The 18,188-nt window shown below is 43.8% G+C and overlaps 1 protein-coding gene across 3 annotated transcripts in view; it reads right to left on the bottom strand.

Annotated features, from left to right (window-relative positions):
- Positions 1-18,188, bottom strand: part of KCNIP1 (potassium voltage-gated channel interacting protein 1) — a 1,926,792-nt gene that overhangs the window by 126,511 nt on the left and 1,782,093 nt on the right. For all 3 annotated transcript variants that reach the window (XM_069654327.1, XM_069654328.1, XM_069654326.1), the window contains one exon: positions 10,763-10,887. In XM_069654327.1, the coding sequence (XP_069510428.1) occupies positions 10,763-10,887 (125 nt within the window). The remainder of the gene's footprint in view (positions 1-10,762; positions 10,888-18,188) is intronic.

Genomic DNA, 18,188 nt, shown 5'->3' with positions numbered 1-18,188 from the left:
CCCAACTATTGCCAGATAACCTGGCTATGCCAGATAACAGCACTTCACATTTAACCTGATTGCGCTAGATAGCCTAATTGTGCCAGATAGCCTGACTGTACCAGATATCCTAATTGTTGCCAGATAGCAGCATTTCACATTTAGCCTTATTGTATCAGATAGCCCAATCGTGCACATAGCAGCTTTTCCCATTTACCCTTACTGTACCAGATAGCCTGATTGTGCCAGATAGCATTTCACATTTAACCTGATTGTGCCAGATAGCTGAATTGTGCCATATAGCCTCATTGTGCCAGATAACCTGGCTATGACATATAGCAGCACTTCGCATTTAGCCTGGTTGTGCCAGATAGCCGGATTGTGCCAGGTAGCAGCCTCTCCCATTTAGACTGACTGTGCCAGATTAGGTTATCTGGCACAAATAAGATAGCTGGCAAAAATTAAGCTTTCTGGCACAACCAGGCTAAATGTGAAGTGTTGTTATCTGGCACAATCAGGCTATCTGGCATAGTCAGACTAAATGGGAAATGTTGCTTACTGGCAGGTTGATGCTACTTGTTACAGTGTGGCTATCTGGCACAATTAGGTTATCGGGCACAACTGGGCTATCTGCACAATTAGGCTAACTGGCACAATCAAGGTAACTGTGAAATCCTGCCATCAAGCACAATCAGGCTAAATCTGAAGTGCTGCTCTCTGGAACAATCAGGTTATCTGGCACAATCAAGTTATCCGGCACAATCAGGTTATATGGCACAACTAGGCTATATGTGCAATTAGGCTATCTGGCACAATCAGGCTAACTGTGAAATGTTGTTATCTGGCATAATCAGGTTATCTGGTATGATCAGGTTATCTGGCACAATCAGGTTGTCTAGCACAATCAGGTTGGCTGGCACAGTCTGGTTATCTGGCACAAATTAGGCTATTTGGCAAAATCAGGCTAAATGTGAAATGCTGCTATCTGACACAATCAGGCTATCTGGCACAATTATGCTATCTCGCACAATTAGGCTATCTGGCACAATTAGGCTATCTGGCACAGTTAGGCTATCCAACACAATCAGGCTGAGTGTGAAATGCTGCAATCTAGTACAATCAGGCTGAATGTGAAATGCTGCTATCTAGCACAATCAGGCTGAATGTGAAATGTTGCTATGTGGTACCAACAGGCTGAATGTGAAATGCTGCTATCTGGCACAGTCAGGCAATATAGCACAATCAGGCCAAATGTGAAATGCTGCTATCTGTCAAAATTAGGCTATCTGGCACAATTAGGCTATCTGGCACAACCAGGCTAAATGTGAAGGGCTGCTATCTGGCACAATCAGGCTAAATGGGAAAGTGAAGATATCAGCATTTCACATTTAGCCTGACAGGGCCAGATAAACACTTCACATTTAGCTGATTGTGCCAGATAGCCACACTGTGCCAGATAGCCAGACTGTTCCAGATAGCCTAATTGTGCAGATAGCAGCATTTCACGTTCAGCCTGATTGTGCCAGTTAGCCTGATCGTGAATGATAGCAGCATTTTCCCATTTAGCTTGACTGTTAGCCTAATTGTGTCAGATAACCTGACTATGCCAGATAGCAGCACTTCTCATTTAGCCTGATTGTGCCAGATAGCCTGATTGTGCCAGATAGCAGTATTTCCCATTTAGCCCGACTGTGCCAGAAAACCTGATTGTGCCAGATAGCAACACTTCACATTTAGCCCTGTTTTTCCATATAGCCCAACTGTGCCAGATAACCTAATTTTGCCAGATAGCATGACTATGCTAGATAGTAGAACTTCACATTTAGCCTTGTTTTGCCATATAGCCCAACTGTGCCAGAAAGCCTAATTTTGCCAGATAACCTGACTACGCTAGATAGCAACACTTCGCATTTAGCCTTGTTTTGCCATATAGGCCAACTGTGCCAGAAAGCCTAATTGTGCGAAATAGCCTGACTGTGCCAGATAGCCTAACTGTTGCCAGATAGCAGCATTTCACATTTAGCCTGATTGTGCCATATCGTTTAATCATGCCAGATAGCAGCATTTCACATTTAGCCTGATTATGCCGCATAGCTTAATTGTGCCAGATATCCTAATTGTGCCAGCCAACCTGATTACGCCATATAGCAGCATTACACATTTAGCCTGATTGTGCCCAATAGCCTGATTGTGCCAGATAGCAGCCTCTCCCATTTAGCCTGACTGTGTCAGATGGCCACGTTTTTGCCAGATAGCAGCATTTCACATTTAGCCTGAATGTGCCAGATATCCTGATTGTGACAGACAGCAGCATTTCCCATTTGCCTGATTGTGCCAGATTGCCTGATTGTGCCAGATAGCAGCACTTCCCACTTAGCCTGATTGTGCCAGATAGCAGCATTTTACATTCAGCCTGATTGCACCAGATAGCAGCATTTCACACTCAGCCTGATTGTGTCGGATAGCCTAACTGTGCCAGATAGCCTAATTGTGCCAGATGTGCTAATTGTGCAAGATAGCATAATTGTGCTGGATAGCCTGATTGTGCCAGATAGCAGCATTTCACAGTTAGCCTGATTGGGCCAGATAGCTAAACTGTACAGATAGCCTGTTTGTTCCAGATAACCTGATTGTGCCAGATAACTTGAGTGGGCCAGATAACAGCACTTCACATTTAGCCTGATTATGCCAGATGACAGCATTTCACATTCATCCATACTGTACCAGATAACCTGATTGTGCCAGATATCCTAATTGTGCCAATTAACCTGATTGTGCCAGATAGCACTACTTAATTTCTAGCATGATTGTGCCAGATAGCAGCATTTCACATTTAGCCAGATTGTGCCAGATCTCAGCATTTCACATTTAGCCAGATTGTGCCAGATAACCTGATTGTGCCAGATAACCTGAGTGTGCCAGATAACATGAGAGTGCTAGATATCCTGATTCTACATTTGGCCTGATTGTGCTGGATAGCCTCATCATACATTTAGCCAGATTGTGCCAGATAACCTGATTGTGCCAGCCTTATCTCCCATTTAGCCTGATTGTGCCAGATAGCCTAACCTTGCAAAATAGCCTTACTTCAAATTTAGCCTGACTGAGCCAGAGAACCACATTTGACATTTAGCCTGAACTGTATCAGATAGCCCGGTGGTGCCTGATAACCATAGTTCAACTACTTAGGAGACTCGAATCTTGAGGTATCTCTATAACTACTGTGCTTTGAAACTTAGGCCTTGCGCCCCACTATCCAGGAAACACAAATTCAGGTATCTCTCATGAACTACTATATCTAAAGCTTAGACAACCCTTTAAAGATATAACCAGAAACCCCCTCAATAATCCTTGAATGCCATAAGGCCTAGGCACTCGTCACCGTACTCCATCCCTAGTAAATCCATTGGTAAATCAAGGACCAAGTAGCTACTTCTCTGACAGCCTTCCCAGCCCTGCACCACAACCACCTGACATATCAAACCATAAAACCACCTAACGATTAACCATCACTTCTATAATAACAAACGAAAGGAATCCAAGAACCGTCATGAACCAACCAGGAAGATGTTGCATGTGGGCCACCGCCCCTGCAACCTAAAACACAACCTAAATGCAAACAAACCAATAAACCAACCAAACTCAAAGAATCACAACACTGACAACCCAAAAGCAAAGAAATGTCTAAATCAACCCACCATTAAGGAATGCAACATGCCACAAAATCGAACAGGACCACATGAAAGACAACCAAGAGAAGAAATAAACCAAATGGAATCACACTACATAAACACAACTGTAGAAACCCCACCCTCACATACACCGTCGACAATAGAACAAACACGAAAAACAGAGAAAATTCTCTATACCTAACAAGCTACCTCATGACCTACAACTCAAGTCAATCCGACCAATGATGCAAGACGTACCAACAACCAAACGGAGTCGTGCAGAAAAAGAAAAGAAACACCCAGACACCCTCACTCTATATATGACAAAAACACAAGGACACATCCTTCAAATAAAACAAAAAATAGAAGAGGAACCTGAAGAAAACAAGAACCCAACACTTAACCTAGTAGACATACTCAACGACGACACAATCGTGACTGTACCTACATCACTCCCTGAGAGCAACATGGAAGCAAACCAATACAACAATCACAAGACAAAACCAATACTAAATAACAAACCAAACCAGGCCAAAAAAATCTAATCAATGCAAGATCAATGTCAAAACATGGCACAGAGATATACGATCTGCTCTACAACAATGGCATTGATATCTTATTCATCACAGAAACATGCTGGATGACAACTACAAAATCACACTCGACAGCTACCTACTAAAATAGCATTCAAGGAGCACCTGAAAATAAAAACAGACAAACCATTAAGCATAAAAAACTGTGAATACATGGTCCTTCACTTGACAGTAATGCCAAAAACAAACATAAAATTCAAACTGATTTACAGACCACCGACATACGATGCAACCTTCATCAACAACTTCGTAGAAGCCATCACCAACATAGCCATCGGACTTGAACATCTGATAATCCTTGGGGACTTCAACGTCTGGTTTGAAGAAGAAAATGAAACTCACAAAATTGCTAATTGAGCAACTAAAAAACCATGAAACTACGAAAATTGGTCAAAGGAGCACCACACTCAGCGGGACACACACTGGACACAATCTTCACCAACAAAAATCTTATCACATCACCACAGCACCACCAATGCAAATACTCTGGAACTACCAGCTCATCATTTCATTTGTGATCATGCTACCAACTAAACCATCAAGCAGCCTGATAAACTCCCAACTATCATAAAAAGAAACTGGAAAGCCGTCAAAGCAAGCAACCTAATAGAACAACTTGAACTCACAAAACCAACTACCATAAACCTGGACGAAGCTGACCTCGATGGAAGAACAGAGCTACTTCACAAATGGATCGCTGAAACAATCAACAGCATCTCCCCTGAAAAACCTTTCACCATGTCACGAAAGAGAGCAATGGCAAAATGGTTTACACCACTACTTAGCACCAAGAAAAAGAACAACAAGAAACTCGAACAAGAATGGAGGAAAGCCCAATTCCAACGACAAATCCGGGCTTACAGAAAAGAAATTCAAAAGGCCAAAAAGAAACTCTATGACAACAGAATCACCAAAGCCAAAAAGAACTGTTCAACATCATAAACGAAATGAGGAACTCACCGGGATGCAACAACAATCCATACCTTCGCAAAAACTATGGAACAACCTTGCAGACCATTTAATAAAAAGATCAGCGACATCCATCAAATTATGCAAAGCAGACCGGTCAAACGAAACAAACAACCAACACTGCCAAACAAACACCCACAGAATACACTTCAAAGCTTCCCACAAATATCAGTAGAGACATTCGTCAAGCTGGTAAGACATAACAAAGCAGGCTCCTCCGTGTTCCCCTGGCATCCAGACATTTACAAATCCACCTCACACAGGGCACACCATTGGAATACTACAGAAACCTTTTTAACCTGTTACTCGCAACAGGGAAAGTAGAGCGATCATTCAAATCAGAGCACATCAAGCCACTCCTCGGGGCGACGTGGAAGACCTCTCCAACTACAGACCCATTTCAAACATCCCCTGCCCGTAAAACTGCTAGAAACCTACATCTAAAATCTCACACAAAAACACATTGGAAAACACCAGTTGCTGAACCAGGTATACGTCAGCTTTAGACTTGCAAAAGGAACAGAAACAACACTCCTAGCTATCTGGATGACCTAAAAACAAACACAAACTCCGACACAAACTCTGCCTCAATACTATTTGACCTCTCTGCAACATTCAACACAGTCAGCCATAACATCCTCATCGAAAGAATAGAAGAAATAGGAATAACAGATTTAGCCCTACTCTGGATTAAATAATTCCTAGCAAATAGAATGGAAACTGTCTGGAGAAAACCCTTCAGATCCACTCCAAAGGTCACCGACTGCAGAGTACCACAAGGATCAAACCTATCCCCACTGTTCTTCAACATCTACCTGGTTCCATCAAAAAACACAACCTTACGTACTACAACTATGGAGACAACACAAAAATCATCCATAAAATCAAAGATACACAAGAGAACACAACGCTGGGAGAATGTCTCAAAGAACTCTACGAGTGGATGAACATAAATAGCCTAAAACTCAACCCAGGCAAGTCAGAAATCATGATTATATCCAAAAACATTGAACAAAAACATTTATATCCCATGGTCCACAGAACTAGGAACTACACCTAAACCATTGAAAATGGTCATAAACCTTGGAATACTAATGGAAAATGCACTAACATTAGAATCGCAGGTAATCGCAATAATCAAGAAATGCTTTTTCCTCCTACACTCGATTAAAAAAATCTTGCCGGTCCTGTCCTTCACCTATAAGACACTGACAATTATAACCCTCATCATGCCAAGAATTGACTACGCCAACAGCCTCTACCTAGGAATGCCAGAAAACATGCAGATGAAATTACAACGTATCCAAAATGCAGATAATATGAATAACACAAAGAGCAATCCATGGCCAAGGAGCAGAATTCCTACAAAAGAAAATAACAATTTACCAACCAACAAGAACATTCAGATCCAGCAACGACATCCGCAACAACATCTGCCTAGAACCAGAACCGAAGGAGCATTAATTACTAACTAACACCTGACAGGACAGGGAGTGCTTAGAATTCGTAGGGAGGGGACCATGCACTAGGAGCTCAGGGAGGCAGTGATCAGGCAGAGCCCATTTATGACCAAAGAGCAACCCATAACCTTAGCATTCTCAACCCTGGGTGGCTGGAGGCCCTCACCTCCTTTCCAGCCCATAGATCACTAAAAAGCCACAGGGATATCCCACTGCCTCGCACAGAACCAGGTGAATGAACCACAGAGGAACGCTCCAGCTGACAGCAAGGCCAAAAGACACCCAATACAGATGCCCAAAAGAATGAGAAAATCCACTAAACCATCTGCTAAAACCACAAGTCTATGCACACGCCTCTTAAATCGTAAACAAACACGACTATCTTGCACTGCAAACCACAAGCACTTCACTACACTGCAACAACAAAACAAACCATATATAGATCTGTAAATTGCAACCATGCTCAGTGAATGGTGCTAACTGAACTGAAGTTGCCAACAGAATATCACAAATCTTGCTCTACGTTTATCCCGCTACACCCTACTAACCGATCCTACCCTCTTAATTTTCAGATCTGCCTAAGTGCCAGGGGACCATTCCAGTGGTGATAGTGCACAGTATAAATATAATTTAACATAACATAACATAACATAACATAACATAGTGCAGAAGAGGAGTCAGGTATCCCTACATGAAGCTCTGCCCCCATGTTGCCTATATGTTGGGAACTGGAAATAGCAACACATGCAGTTCCAGTGAGAATGCCTGTACCGTGAAGAATCCTTGAAACAAGTTATCCATTGAGAAAACCCTATATGCATGCACGAAGAAATAACGTTCCTTTGGAAGAGGTTCTGGAGGAAGTATATAAATGAGAAAGAAGAATGGTGACATCATGCAGAGCAGAACTGGCGTACCCTGAAAAGATACAGAAGACGGAAGAACATAAACATTCTATAAGATCTGAAGAGGAGGTGCTCTTGGTTCATGGAACGTTTTCCTATGGGATTGCGCCATTATAAAACACTGAAGGTGCCAAGAGTTCATCATCATTTAAGAGTATTATTGGCAGCAAAGAGCTAGAAAACGCGGCCTCCAGTCACATGGTCTGATGAAAATAGACATTGGGTCGAGCTACACCTAAGACCATGCCATATTCCCTTTAATTCTCGGGCACAGGGAGCCTTTGCAAGGCCAAGTTCAAAGCTTTAATTGAATGGCAAACGGCAAGAGTGATGGCATATGATGGGCTAATTGTGTGGGGAGGCATGACCACGCCGACCCTCTATGGAACTGGAGTGGTAGCCTGCGTGCTGCTAGCATGTGGAATATTCTGGAAGGGTACAAGCGTGCCAACCAAATGTAGAGGGCCACATATTAAGAGAGCCCTATAGTTTGTGTACCCAATGAATCATCGTGTATATTATGACGATGAAGATGACTTGTACTAGGGGAGGGCTTAGATGTCCACCTGATATTAGAGACCCAATCACTACCCCCGTTAGTATGGAAAGTATACTTAGATGTTCCCTGAGAGCCTACCACATCCCCAAGTAGGTTTTTGCAGTTTGCCATGCAGTATGACATCATTATTGACGAGTTTTGACTAAAAAAGTTTTTTTTTCTGAAATGCATTTAGAGCTTGAGCGAATGCCGGATGATGTCTGTTGTGACCTCCCTGTTTTAGATGATTGCAAGTAAAACAGAACAAAGTTTTGCCAACTTCCTGAGTCAGTTTCAATTATTGATGTTTGAGTTTTGGGCTTGAGATGAAGCTGCTCATGTAAAGAAACACTGAAGAAAAAGCAAGGTCATTTTACACTTATACAGATGCAGTAACGAAAGTAGACAAAGTGATCTTAAGGCTGGCTATGTAGTGAATAGTTTGTGGTGATGCGTTGATGTATATACATAGGAATGTATAGAAAGTGGATGTTCCACGATGCACTTTAGGAAAGCTTGTAGCCCTGTGATTGGAAAGGTTTTTTAGTGTGGCGCATTTGGAAAGCAGCTAATGGCGAAGGAGAAATTCAAGAAAGGCTTGGCTTTCCCAGCCCCAAGAGTCGAGGCCACTGTGATCCTGGTTGTCTATCAAGTAGTTACAATGAACATGAGAAAGAAACAAACTTCTGTTTGAGGTGAAATGGGAAAACACTGAGGGCCTGATTCATGGAAAGTTTTCCTATGGGATTGCGCCATTATAAAACACTGAAGGTGCCAAGAGTTCATCATCATTTAAGAGTATTATTGGCAGCAAAGAGCTAGAAAACGCGGCCTCCAGTCACATGGTCTGATGAAAATAGACATTGGGTCGAGCTACACCTAAACCAGGAGATAAGACCATGCCATATTCCCTTTAATTCTCGGGCACAGGGAGCCTTTGCAAGGCCAAGTTCAAAGCTTTAATTGAATGGCAAACGGCAAGAGTGATGGCATATGATGGGCTAATTGGGTGGGGAGGCATGACCACGCCGACCCTCTATGCAACTGGAGTGGTAGCCTGCGTGCTGCTAGCATGTGGAATATTCTGGAAGGGTACAAGCGTGCCAACCAAATGTAGAGGGCCATATATTAAGAGAGCCCTATAGTTTGTGTACCCAATGAATCATCGTGTATATTAGGACGATGAAGATGACTTGTACTAGAGGAGGGCTTAGATGTCCACCTGATGTTAGAGACCCAATCACTACCCCCGTTAGTATGGAAAATATACTTAGATGTTCCCTGAGAGCCTACCACATCCCCAAGTAGGTTTTTGCAGTTTGCCATGCAGTATGACATCATTATTGACGAGTTTTGACTAAAAAAGATTTGTTTTTTCTGAAATGCATTTAGAGCTCGAGCGAATGCCGGATGATGTCCGTTGTGACCTCCCTGTTTTAGATGATTGCAAATAAAACAGAACAAAGTTTTGCCAACTTCCTGAGTCAGTTTCAATTATTGATGTTTGAGTAAATTCTGCATTCCCATCCATCTCTATGTATTGCTACCTCGTCTTAAAGGGCCCTAGGTCTATGGGTTCAATAACATTCTTAAATTGAGATCCAATTCTCAGAAGTATTTCCCTTCTCCTGCATTTCCCTCGGCTAGGTGGACTGGGTTTCCTTGGGTCCTACGTCCACAGAGAGCTGAGGGTCATCAGCACCAAGAGGCCATAGGACTTATTACAACATGGTATTAAAACTACTACTGTGCCTTGTCTGACGAAGCAGAAATACAGATATTATCAGCGCCTTACACAAACATTGGAATGTTTTGTGAAGCAATACAAACTTTTTCCAAATGTAGAAAACATGTAAGTATGTGCGTGCTGGTTTGTATTCAGCTCAATCCTAGCTGTGTAGCGATGGAGCAGTGCACAACAAGAGAATGCAGAAAAAGTGTATAGTATTATAAATACACAAGTCAATCTCTCCCCAGGGACGTCTGAGGGGGCCCACAGATTACTACAGCAATGCAAGCTCAGACGGACACACAACCCCTTGTAAAGCCCGATTCACAATGAAAAGAACTGTCTGGTTCAGCACTGTGAGCCGGCCAAAAGATACTCTTAGAGAATCCTAAATAAGGGGTTTCTGTAAATGCATGCATATTGTCCATTGTGTTATACGGTAGTGGAGTCTCTGCTCATTAACTGGCAATAGAAGCGCAATGTATTTTTTTAATGGGGGTTGACCAAATTGAATTTAATTTCTATAGATATAGAAGTCTTGGGAAGGGCTGCATATGCTATATCCCCCAAACCTTAAGTTTTACAAAACCTGGATTTACTCTTTTAAAATTCTTACCACGATATTCATACTCGAACCATACATTTCCCCCTTTTTTGCTTCATTGGGTTCTCCAGGCAGATCTTCAATTGAAATTAATTGTGACTATTTTAAGGATGTCTGTACTTTCAATTGCATCTAATGTCAGTTGGAAAAAATGCATATTTCCTTCAAAAACACCCTTTGTTGGATTTTATAAAAGGCTTTGTTTTTTTGTGTGGAAATTATCCTGAACACAGGCATTCTGTGCAGTTGGTGACTATTTACAGTCTGATTATGGTGGATAACACTCAGGTCTTTTTCAAAAGTTGGCAACTTACATTTTTAAATCCTCTGTAAAGCACTTGCAGTTCACTCTTTGTAAAGTTGGTCTGGGCCTCCAGTTGCTCTAATCCTTCTGGTCGATAACAAACTGTGGCCATTTCCAGCTCATCTTCTATTTTATCTGAATAGAAGAAAATGGACATGTTGATAATCATGATTAAGGGAAACACTTAAGTATTCACTCACATGCATTTGCAGGTTTATACATTCATGAAAATTGAACAAGAACAGCTGTGAAATAACACAAATGTACATTTGCTACATCTGCACTGCTTTCAGAATTGTGAAAGACGACTGATCCCTAATGGAATTACAAGATCATATTCCGTGTGCTTCATCCGCAAACCAACTCTATCTTTCGTACTTGTAAAATGCCTACTCCTGAGAATACTGGATTCATGTCACTTGGATTCTCCGGGGACACGATAGCTTCGATTTAGTTGGCAGGCATCCACTAATTTGACAATGTATCCTAAACAAGGAGGGAGGCACGGTGGAGAGCGAGGATCAGCTAAGATCTTACAAAATGCAAACTTAAAATTGGAATCTGTGGGATGTATTTACCCATGCATCCGAGCCCTACCTCAAAACTGTGCAGTACTGGCATTGAAAACATCATAATGGCCAGAGCTCCCCAGAAAATGCACAGGAAAATCCCATTTCGCCTATATTGTGAGCTCAGAGAGGCAATGCTGATTGCCAAAAGCAAACCCATAACTGTTGGGAATTCCTTTTTCTTGAAGGTCAAATATGGCAAAATCATGGGCACAGAATTACTTTACTTCAGAAACACACCAATGCCATGTCCTGAACATGGACAATATACTCCATGTAATATCACTTGCTGAAATGAATCAATCTAAAAAAAATCCCAAGGAGGGATGCAGTAATCGCAAAATCCTGAGGGTGGCGCTGGCGGTCTAAACTCTGACAGGAGAGCTGTCTTGCAAAACTGTCTAGTGCAAAGAAAGGGGTCTCATTTCATCAAAAGTTCAAAGGGGTTGCCTGTCCTGAGAACTCTTGACACTTCAGAACTCAACACAAGAAGCCAGGAAATCACAGGGTTCTGTTAATTAAATGCAAAGTGGCTCCCTGGCCTCCTGATCTCAGCTTCCCAGAGACCACACAATGGCCCCTCTCCTCTGAAAGGAATATGTTGATTTTTACTGTTTCCTGTCAACAAAGGCCTGCCTGCCCGGAGGACACATGTGACTTACCCACCCAAGTCTTGGAGGCGGACTCCAACACTCTGAGGACTGAATTGAAAGTAAAATATATATTTTACAAAAACACTGATAACTCTTTGTAATCAAATGACAGAAATGTATAACTTTGAGAGACTTAATTTAAAAAATGTACCTTTAATTCAAGCCCAAACTCCAAATTGTGGGATATTCTGGGACAAAACCCTGCTGTTTATTAATATTACAGACTCCCTGTTTCAGCTAGACAAACGAAAATGCATTGGTATGTGGGTAGATATGTGAGGAACAGTTGTATAAAATTTAATGAAGATCCAATGTTGTTTAGCACATTAAAAAGTGCTAAAAGTTGCCATTTTTGAATGCAAGCTCTTAGAAACAGCAGATTTGGGACAGAGTATACCTCATGTGATATGTGACATGGGTATGTAATTTCAAACAACTGTGTAACTGTGAAATATGTATTTTGATCATATATAGATTTGGGTGCACAGATGACAGGGGAGTTTTTTCAAGAGATCATAAATGGCTGATATCACTCTGACACAATTTAGCTCCCCCAATCAGGGGAGAAATGAAAGCTGGACCAATGACAAGTGAGAGGGGCAAGTTTAGTTATGACCAACACACACACCCACTTGCAGAACATATAAATGGACCACTGAAACTTAGGTAGAGACATTCATTTCCATCTGCAGCGGGACGCTCTGCCGGAAAAATCCATACTTACCTCCATCAACCTTCAAGGAGCCAACACTTAGACTCCAAGATAAACAGAGACTACAGAACCTTAACCAAAAAGGCCACTGCTAGCAAGAGTATTTGTCAACAGGCCTGAAAATCTTTTTGCAACTGAACTCTTCAGACAGCCGGCTGACGCCGTCTGAATTTTGCCAAGAACTTTTGCAAGAACCCGGTGACAGAAATATCCAAAGAGAAGGCAGGACCCGACCCAGAGAACCGGTGCCTAGCAGAGACCAGGCCATTGTATCCAGAGTGCTGACCCCGATGCTGTGAGCAGTTCCAGAGGCCAGGCGCTGTGAGCGGAACTCGGGAAGACCTGACCAGACTGAAGTCCGTGACCAAGTCGCTTTCCGGTTCAAAATCTCTTGTGAGTACTCAGCAAAACTCAGAACACATCTCTTAGTTAAAATCATATAATTCAATCCATTTTTAATCTAAGTAGAACTGCAGCTTAGCAATTGTGTTATTCTGCCATCATTTTTAAAGCTGAAAAAGTGTTGCGTTTAAAATTTGCAAAACCAAAAACGACCTTCACTAAATCGCTCATATCTCCGCGACCGTTTGTCTTAGAGACTTGCAGTAACTTTCATCTGAAAGATTAGAATCTTAGCTTTTAATCACACCAAGAACCACATTCCTACCCCTTATAGTTTTACCGCAATCGCGGAACACGCATTCGTGAATTTTGCCGCGATTTGCAAATTTCTTCATGTGTAAAAATCTGCTGCTGCTTGCCTTTCATTTGCCAGAAATTCGTTTAACCTGCTAATTATCCCTGAATCATTGCTAGTGTGAGCCTGGACTAATATTAACTTGATTTCACTCACCCTAAACCTCTAGAGGGAATTAAAAGCATTTTAGCATATTTTTTTCTACATTGCCAGCACATTTAAAAGCATTTTGCCTGTGTTTTCAACGTCTGTAGTCTAAGTTGCTGGGGTGAACTGAATCACATTTAATTGCATTTCTGAGAACTGTGTGCTTCCTTCCATTTCCTTGCATTGCATAAAAGGGGGGGGGGTGAATTGTACAAGAAAGTGATTACATTGTTTTTGCTGAAATCCTATCAAGTTATTTTCTGTACTGCATTTCATTCCACATTGCATCCATTGGAAACCATAAAAGTATTGTTGCTATCTTATCCATTTCATGTCAACTCCTTAGTGATTATCAAGAAGTGTGCTAGTGCCAGATTCTCCGTTGTTAATCTTTATCATCTCAGATTAAATGTGATATTCAATTATTAATTTATTATAAAGTGTGATATATAGATCTATTGTTTAAATTATCAAATAAACCTTTTAAACTTGCAAAACAGAACTACTTCTTGGCTCAGTGGGGTCAGGAGGATTCCAAGAGAGGGGTGTTATATAGGGGTAGTCATCCAGAACGCATGAACTGGACATAAATATATATCAATAAGGGTTTTCATTCAGTATTCTAGACTAGGCGTTGACTTGGCTGTAGTGCTGAATTGAATCCTCTTACAAATTGGGGGCTCGTAGCTGGGATTCTGGGTTAGAATACCACTTTTGCAGCTTAATACAGTGTGCTAACTGACGGGATACATACATCCAGTCGGATCACCACGCTGCATTACGCTGTGAAGCATTCCTCAAAAGGGACACTCCAAGAAAAGTTCTGTGCTGCAAAAATAAAATACTAACTTCTGTAAGTCAGGACAGAGACCAATCTCTAGAATGACGACCTTGGTAGATATGAAAATAGCCAGAGAGCACTTCTTACATAAACTATTTGTGAGAGGTGAATGGGCTGAGCAGGGCCAGGAGGCCTGGTTGCAGGCCATCACGCGACAGGCCACTGAAACAGGGTCAGACTTATGGAGAGATCAGGGTCCATTACATGTGGCCCTGAGTGAACTATATATGGCTCCTAAGGCCAAAGATGAACACGACAAGATTGTTAGGATAGCGGCATATTTATATTTATATATGGGAGCCATACAGAATAAATGTGCTGAAGGCCATGATCTGGCAAAAAGGCAACAGATGGCGTTAGAGAAGGCCCAATCTGATCTGGACTCTTCTGAGCAAAGGCTGCACAGAAGCCAGGAGTCAGAAAATGAGACCAGACAGTACATCAATAAAATAAAGGAGGATATGGATGTGCTGCAAAAGGAAAAGTCAGAACAGGATACCAGATTTCGGGCCTTGCAGAAGGAACACCAAGAAGGTTTGGACTCCCTACTGCAAAGCCAGAAAAAGCTGGAGCAACAACTGGACTTCAACAGGGTATGTGCTGAGCAGGTAGTCACCCTGCAAGGCCACCTAGATAGGGAAAAGGCAGAGAGCAATAAACTGATCCTGAAAGACCTGGATACCCAGGCAGAGTTTGATCAGGAGCGCCAGAAAGCCGGTGCCTTCCAAAGGCAAAGGGACGACCTGGCGGCACAGATGCAGGCTCTTAGTCAGGAAAGAGACACTTTAGGCCAGGAAGTCTGCCACTTAAAAAAGGAAATTGAAGAAAATCACCTGGCCCTCCAGGGGCTGGGTGATCTCCAAAAAGAAAACCAGAACTTGGTAGAGCACACCAGAAGGGTGGAGGATGCTCTAGCAAGAAAGGAGCAGGCCAGTAGGGATGGGACTCAGGAGGTAAACCTCCTGCAGCAAAGACTGGCCCAGTTCTCCAGGACCAACCAGGAAGCACAGAGGGAAAATGAGGCCCTCTGTCAACACAATGATAGGCTCCAACAACAGGTAGCGATGCAGGAGAGACTGATAGAGTCTAATAAGGCCTTGACTGAGGAACTGAAAGCACAAATGCAGGCTCTTGCATTGCAACAGGGAGCAGGGGCGGATAGAGATGAGGTCCGCTGGGAAAGAGAGACTCCTGACCATAACCTCAGGAGCCCTAACACCAGGGGCCTTCATCTCTCCCAGTCCCTGGACTCTACCACCCCCATGTCCCCTGGCGCACATGAGCACAGGGCCACAGGGATGGCAGATTACTATCCAGCTAAAAGTATGGGGCTCATAGGCCAGTACCACTCAGGAATGGAGGGGTGGGCATCCGGGTATGGGCACCCAAGTACAGTACAGTTCAGTGGGGAACCCCAGGAGAGTAGGCCCATTAAGGGCATCCTGAAAACCTCTGCCCAGTTAGGTCAGTGGAGGGGGTACCCATCAAATCCTGGCAGCAAGGAGGAATCTGAAGACTCCTCTGAACTGCGCAGGACACAGGAGACCAGGTCCCCACATTCTGCCAGCCATTCCCTTGCTCGCAGAATCCGGGAAAACCTGGAAGAGCAGTCAGGAACCTCTGGGAGCAGTGCCTCTGAGTCAGAGGATGAATGGACAAGGGTTACCCGAACCAAAAAGGCCAATAAGGCAAAAAGGGCCTTGCTTAAGGACCCCTTAAAGCAGATTAAGGCAATCAGGAGCATCATCACGCCTTACCATAAGAACGCTAAGTATTCTGTTTGAGAGCACTTAGAGTTGTTTGAGCAAATGATGGAGACTTTCCATTTGAAGGACAGCCAAAGCTGTATTCAATATGTAAAGTGGACCTTCTCCCCGGAATACTCCAGTTTCTTTGCGGGGCTGGAGGACCAAAATCATTTAAGATGGTCCACCTATAAGGCGGCCATCTTGAAACATTTTTCCATTCATAGAAATCCTCAAGAGGCTCGCAAGGCAGCCTACAATTTGCAATGTGGGGAGGATCAGGCCCCACAAGAATTTGTGCAAGAACTGAAACGTGCTTTTGCGCAGACCACCAGAAGGGTGCGCACAGACAGTAGAGAATTCATAAATACATTTTTTCATGCCTTGCCCAAATACATAATGACCCAGCTCGTGAGGGATTTTCACGAGAAAAGATCTTTAGACTGGGTCCGTGAACAGGCTACCCGGATCTATGAGGTGCAGAAACCGGTAGATAGCAAAAATAATGCTCAGAAAAACCCCAAAGCCAACAGCACCCCTGCTGCTGCCAAGGTGGCAGAGGTAAAGGTCACCCCCGTTTTAGAGTTAGAGATGGGGGGGCCTAAAAACCTACCTGCACCTAATAATGCTAGGCCCAGAAGGTCCTCGGGCCAGTCACAGACAGGGGGCCAGGGAGGCAGCCCCACAAATGGGGTCCCTCGCTCTCCTGATTATGTAAGCCCCCGTTACAAGGGAAACAGACCCATCCTGGGTTATGTGTGGACTCCTCCAGCCCAAGGGGGGGGATCCAGCCAAGCACCTAACCCAGGGAACTTCCCTCCCAACTTCCCACAGTAGGGCAGAAATTCTCCAAATCCTGGGCAGAACTTTTTCCCCAGGTATCCACCCAACTTCCAACCCCAAAATCCTCCACCCTTCTTTTCCCCAATTCCCTGAGCCCAGACAACCTAATCCGGGAGAGGGGAGGCCAAGGGTGGAGGGGTACCCAAATCTTCCCAACCCGGGGTATTACCAGAGGAGGGACAGCTACCCTTCCCGGGATCAGCCCAGGGGAGAAAACAGCCTGAGCGGGTTTCCCAGTTAGAGCGCCAGGTTCAAAACATGGCGCGGGATCTGGGTCACATACTGAGGGCTCAGCAGAACCCTCAGATCGGCATGCCGGCGCAGAACGCACCCAACTCTGGACCTGGTGCCCCAGAACAATGACGGGGGCAGCACCCCGATAACTCACCGGTTCCCAGGGAGGAGGCACAAAGGGAAGGGGGGTGTAAAGCCTTGGAGGAAGCTTCCTTCCTCACTTGTAAACAGCCCCTGGAAACCCAGGAACCGGAAACAAAATCTCTTGCCCCTGAAAGTCTGCCTCCTAAGGAGCAGAGGGGGGGTAGGAGAAACAAAAGACCCAAACAGACTCAGTTTGAGGAGGAGGTACAGGTCTTCCAATTTGAGGGAGAGGGATCCTCAGAGGATCCTGGGAAAAGGATCTTCTCCTTCAGAGAGGGGGGAACTCCTCCCAAAGAAAAATGGGTCCCTAGGGATGCAAATCCAGACTGGGGAGATGTGGAGACTGAGCTACCGCCGCCCACCATCTCATCCCAGAACCAACCGCAAGAAAATCCCCTGGTTCAAACCCATCCTGGTGACTGCCTCCAAAAAGGGGGGGGCGGCCCAGAACCGGAGCCAGGGGAACCCACAATGGCTCTGATCTCCAGTTGCCAAATTTTTCTTTCAGATTCCCAAGGCTCTCCACAGAATTCTGCCCAAATCTCTTCGCTAGCGATGTCCAAAACCAGAAAATTAGCCCACCAGTTGTCCAAAAATGTACATTATCTGTGCCCCCTGGAGGAGAAGGAGGGAAGATATTATGCCCCGGTACAAGTACAGGGGCAGGGTACAATTTTGGCACTGGTGGACACTGGATCTCAAGCTACCCTTCTGTCCAGAAGGGCCTTTGATGAACTGAATGCAGGAAGGGGAGAGAATTACCAAATTCCTCTCACCTCTCTTCCTGGACAACTGCAGAACTTTGACGGGAAGGAAATTTCCGTGGAGGGGACTGCAGACTTGGACATTAA

Source organism: Ambystoma mexicanum, chromosome 3q, assembly GCF_040938575.1.
Source record: "Ambystoma mexicanum isolate Mex_15411 chromosome 3q, UKY_AmexF1_1, whole genome shotgun sequence".
NCBI lineage: Eukaryota > Metazoa > Chordata > Amphibia > Caudata > Ambystomatidae > Ambystoma > Ambystoma mexicanum.
Note: the sequence above shows the minus strand (reverse complement) of the source record. Positions and strands in the feature narration are given on the sequence as shown.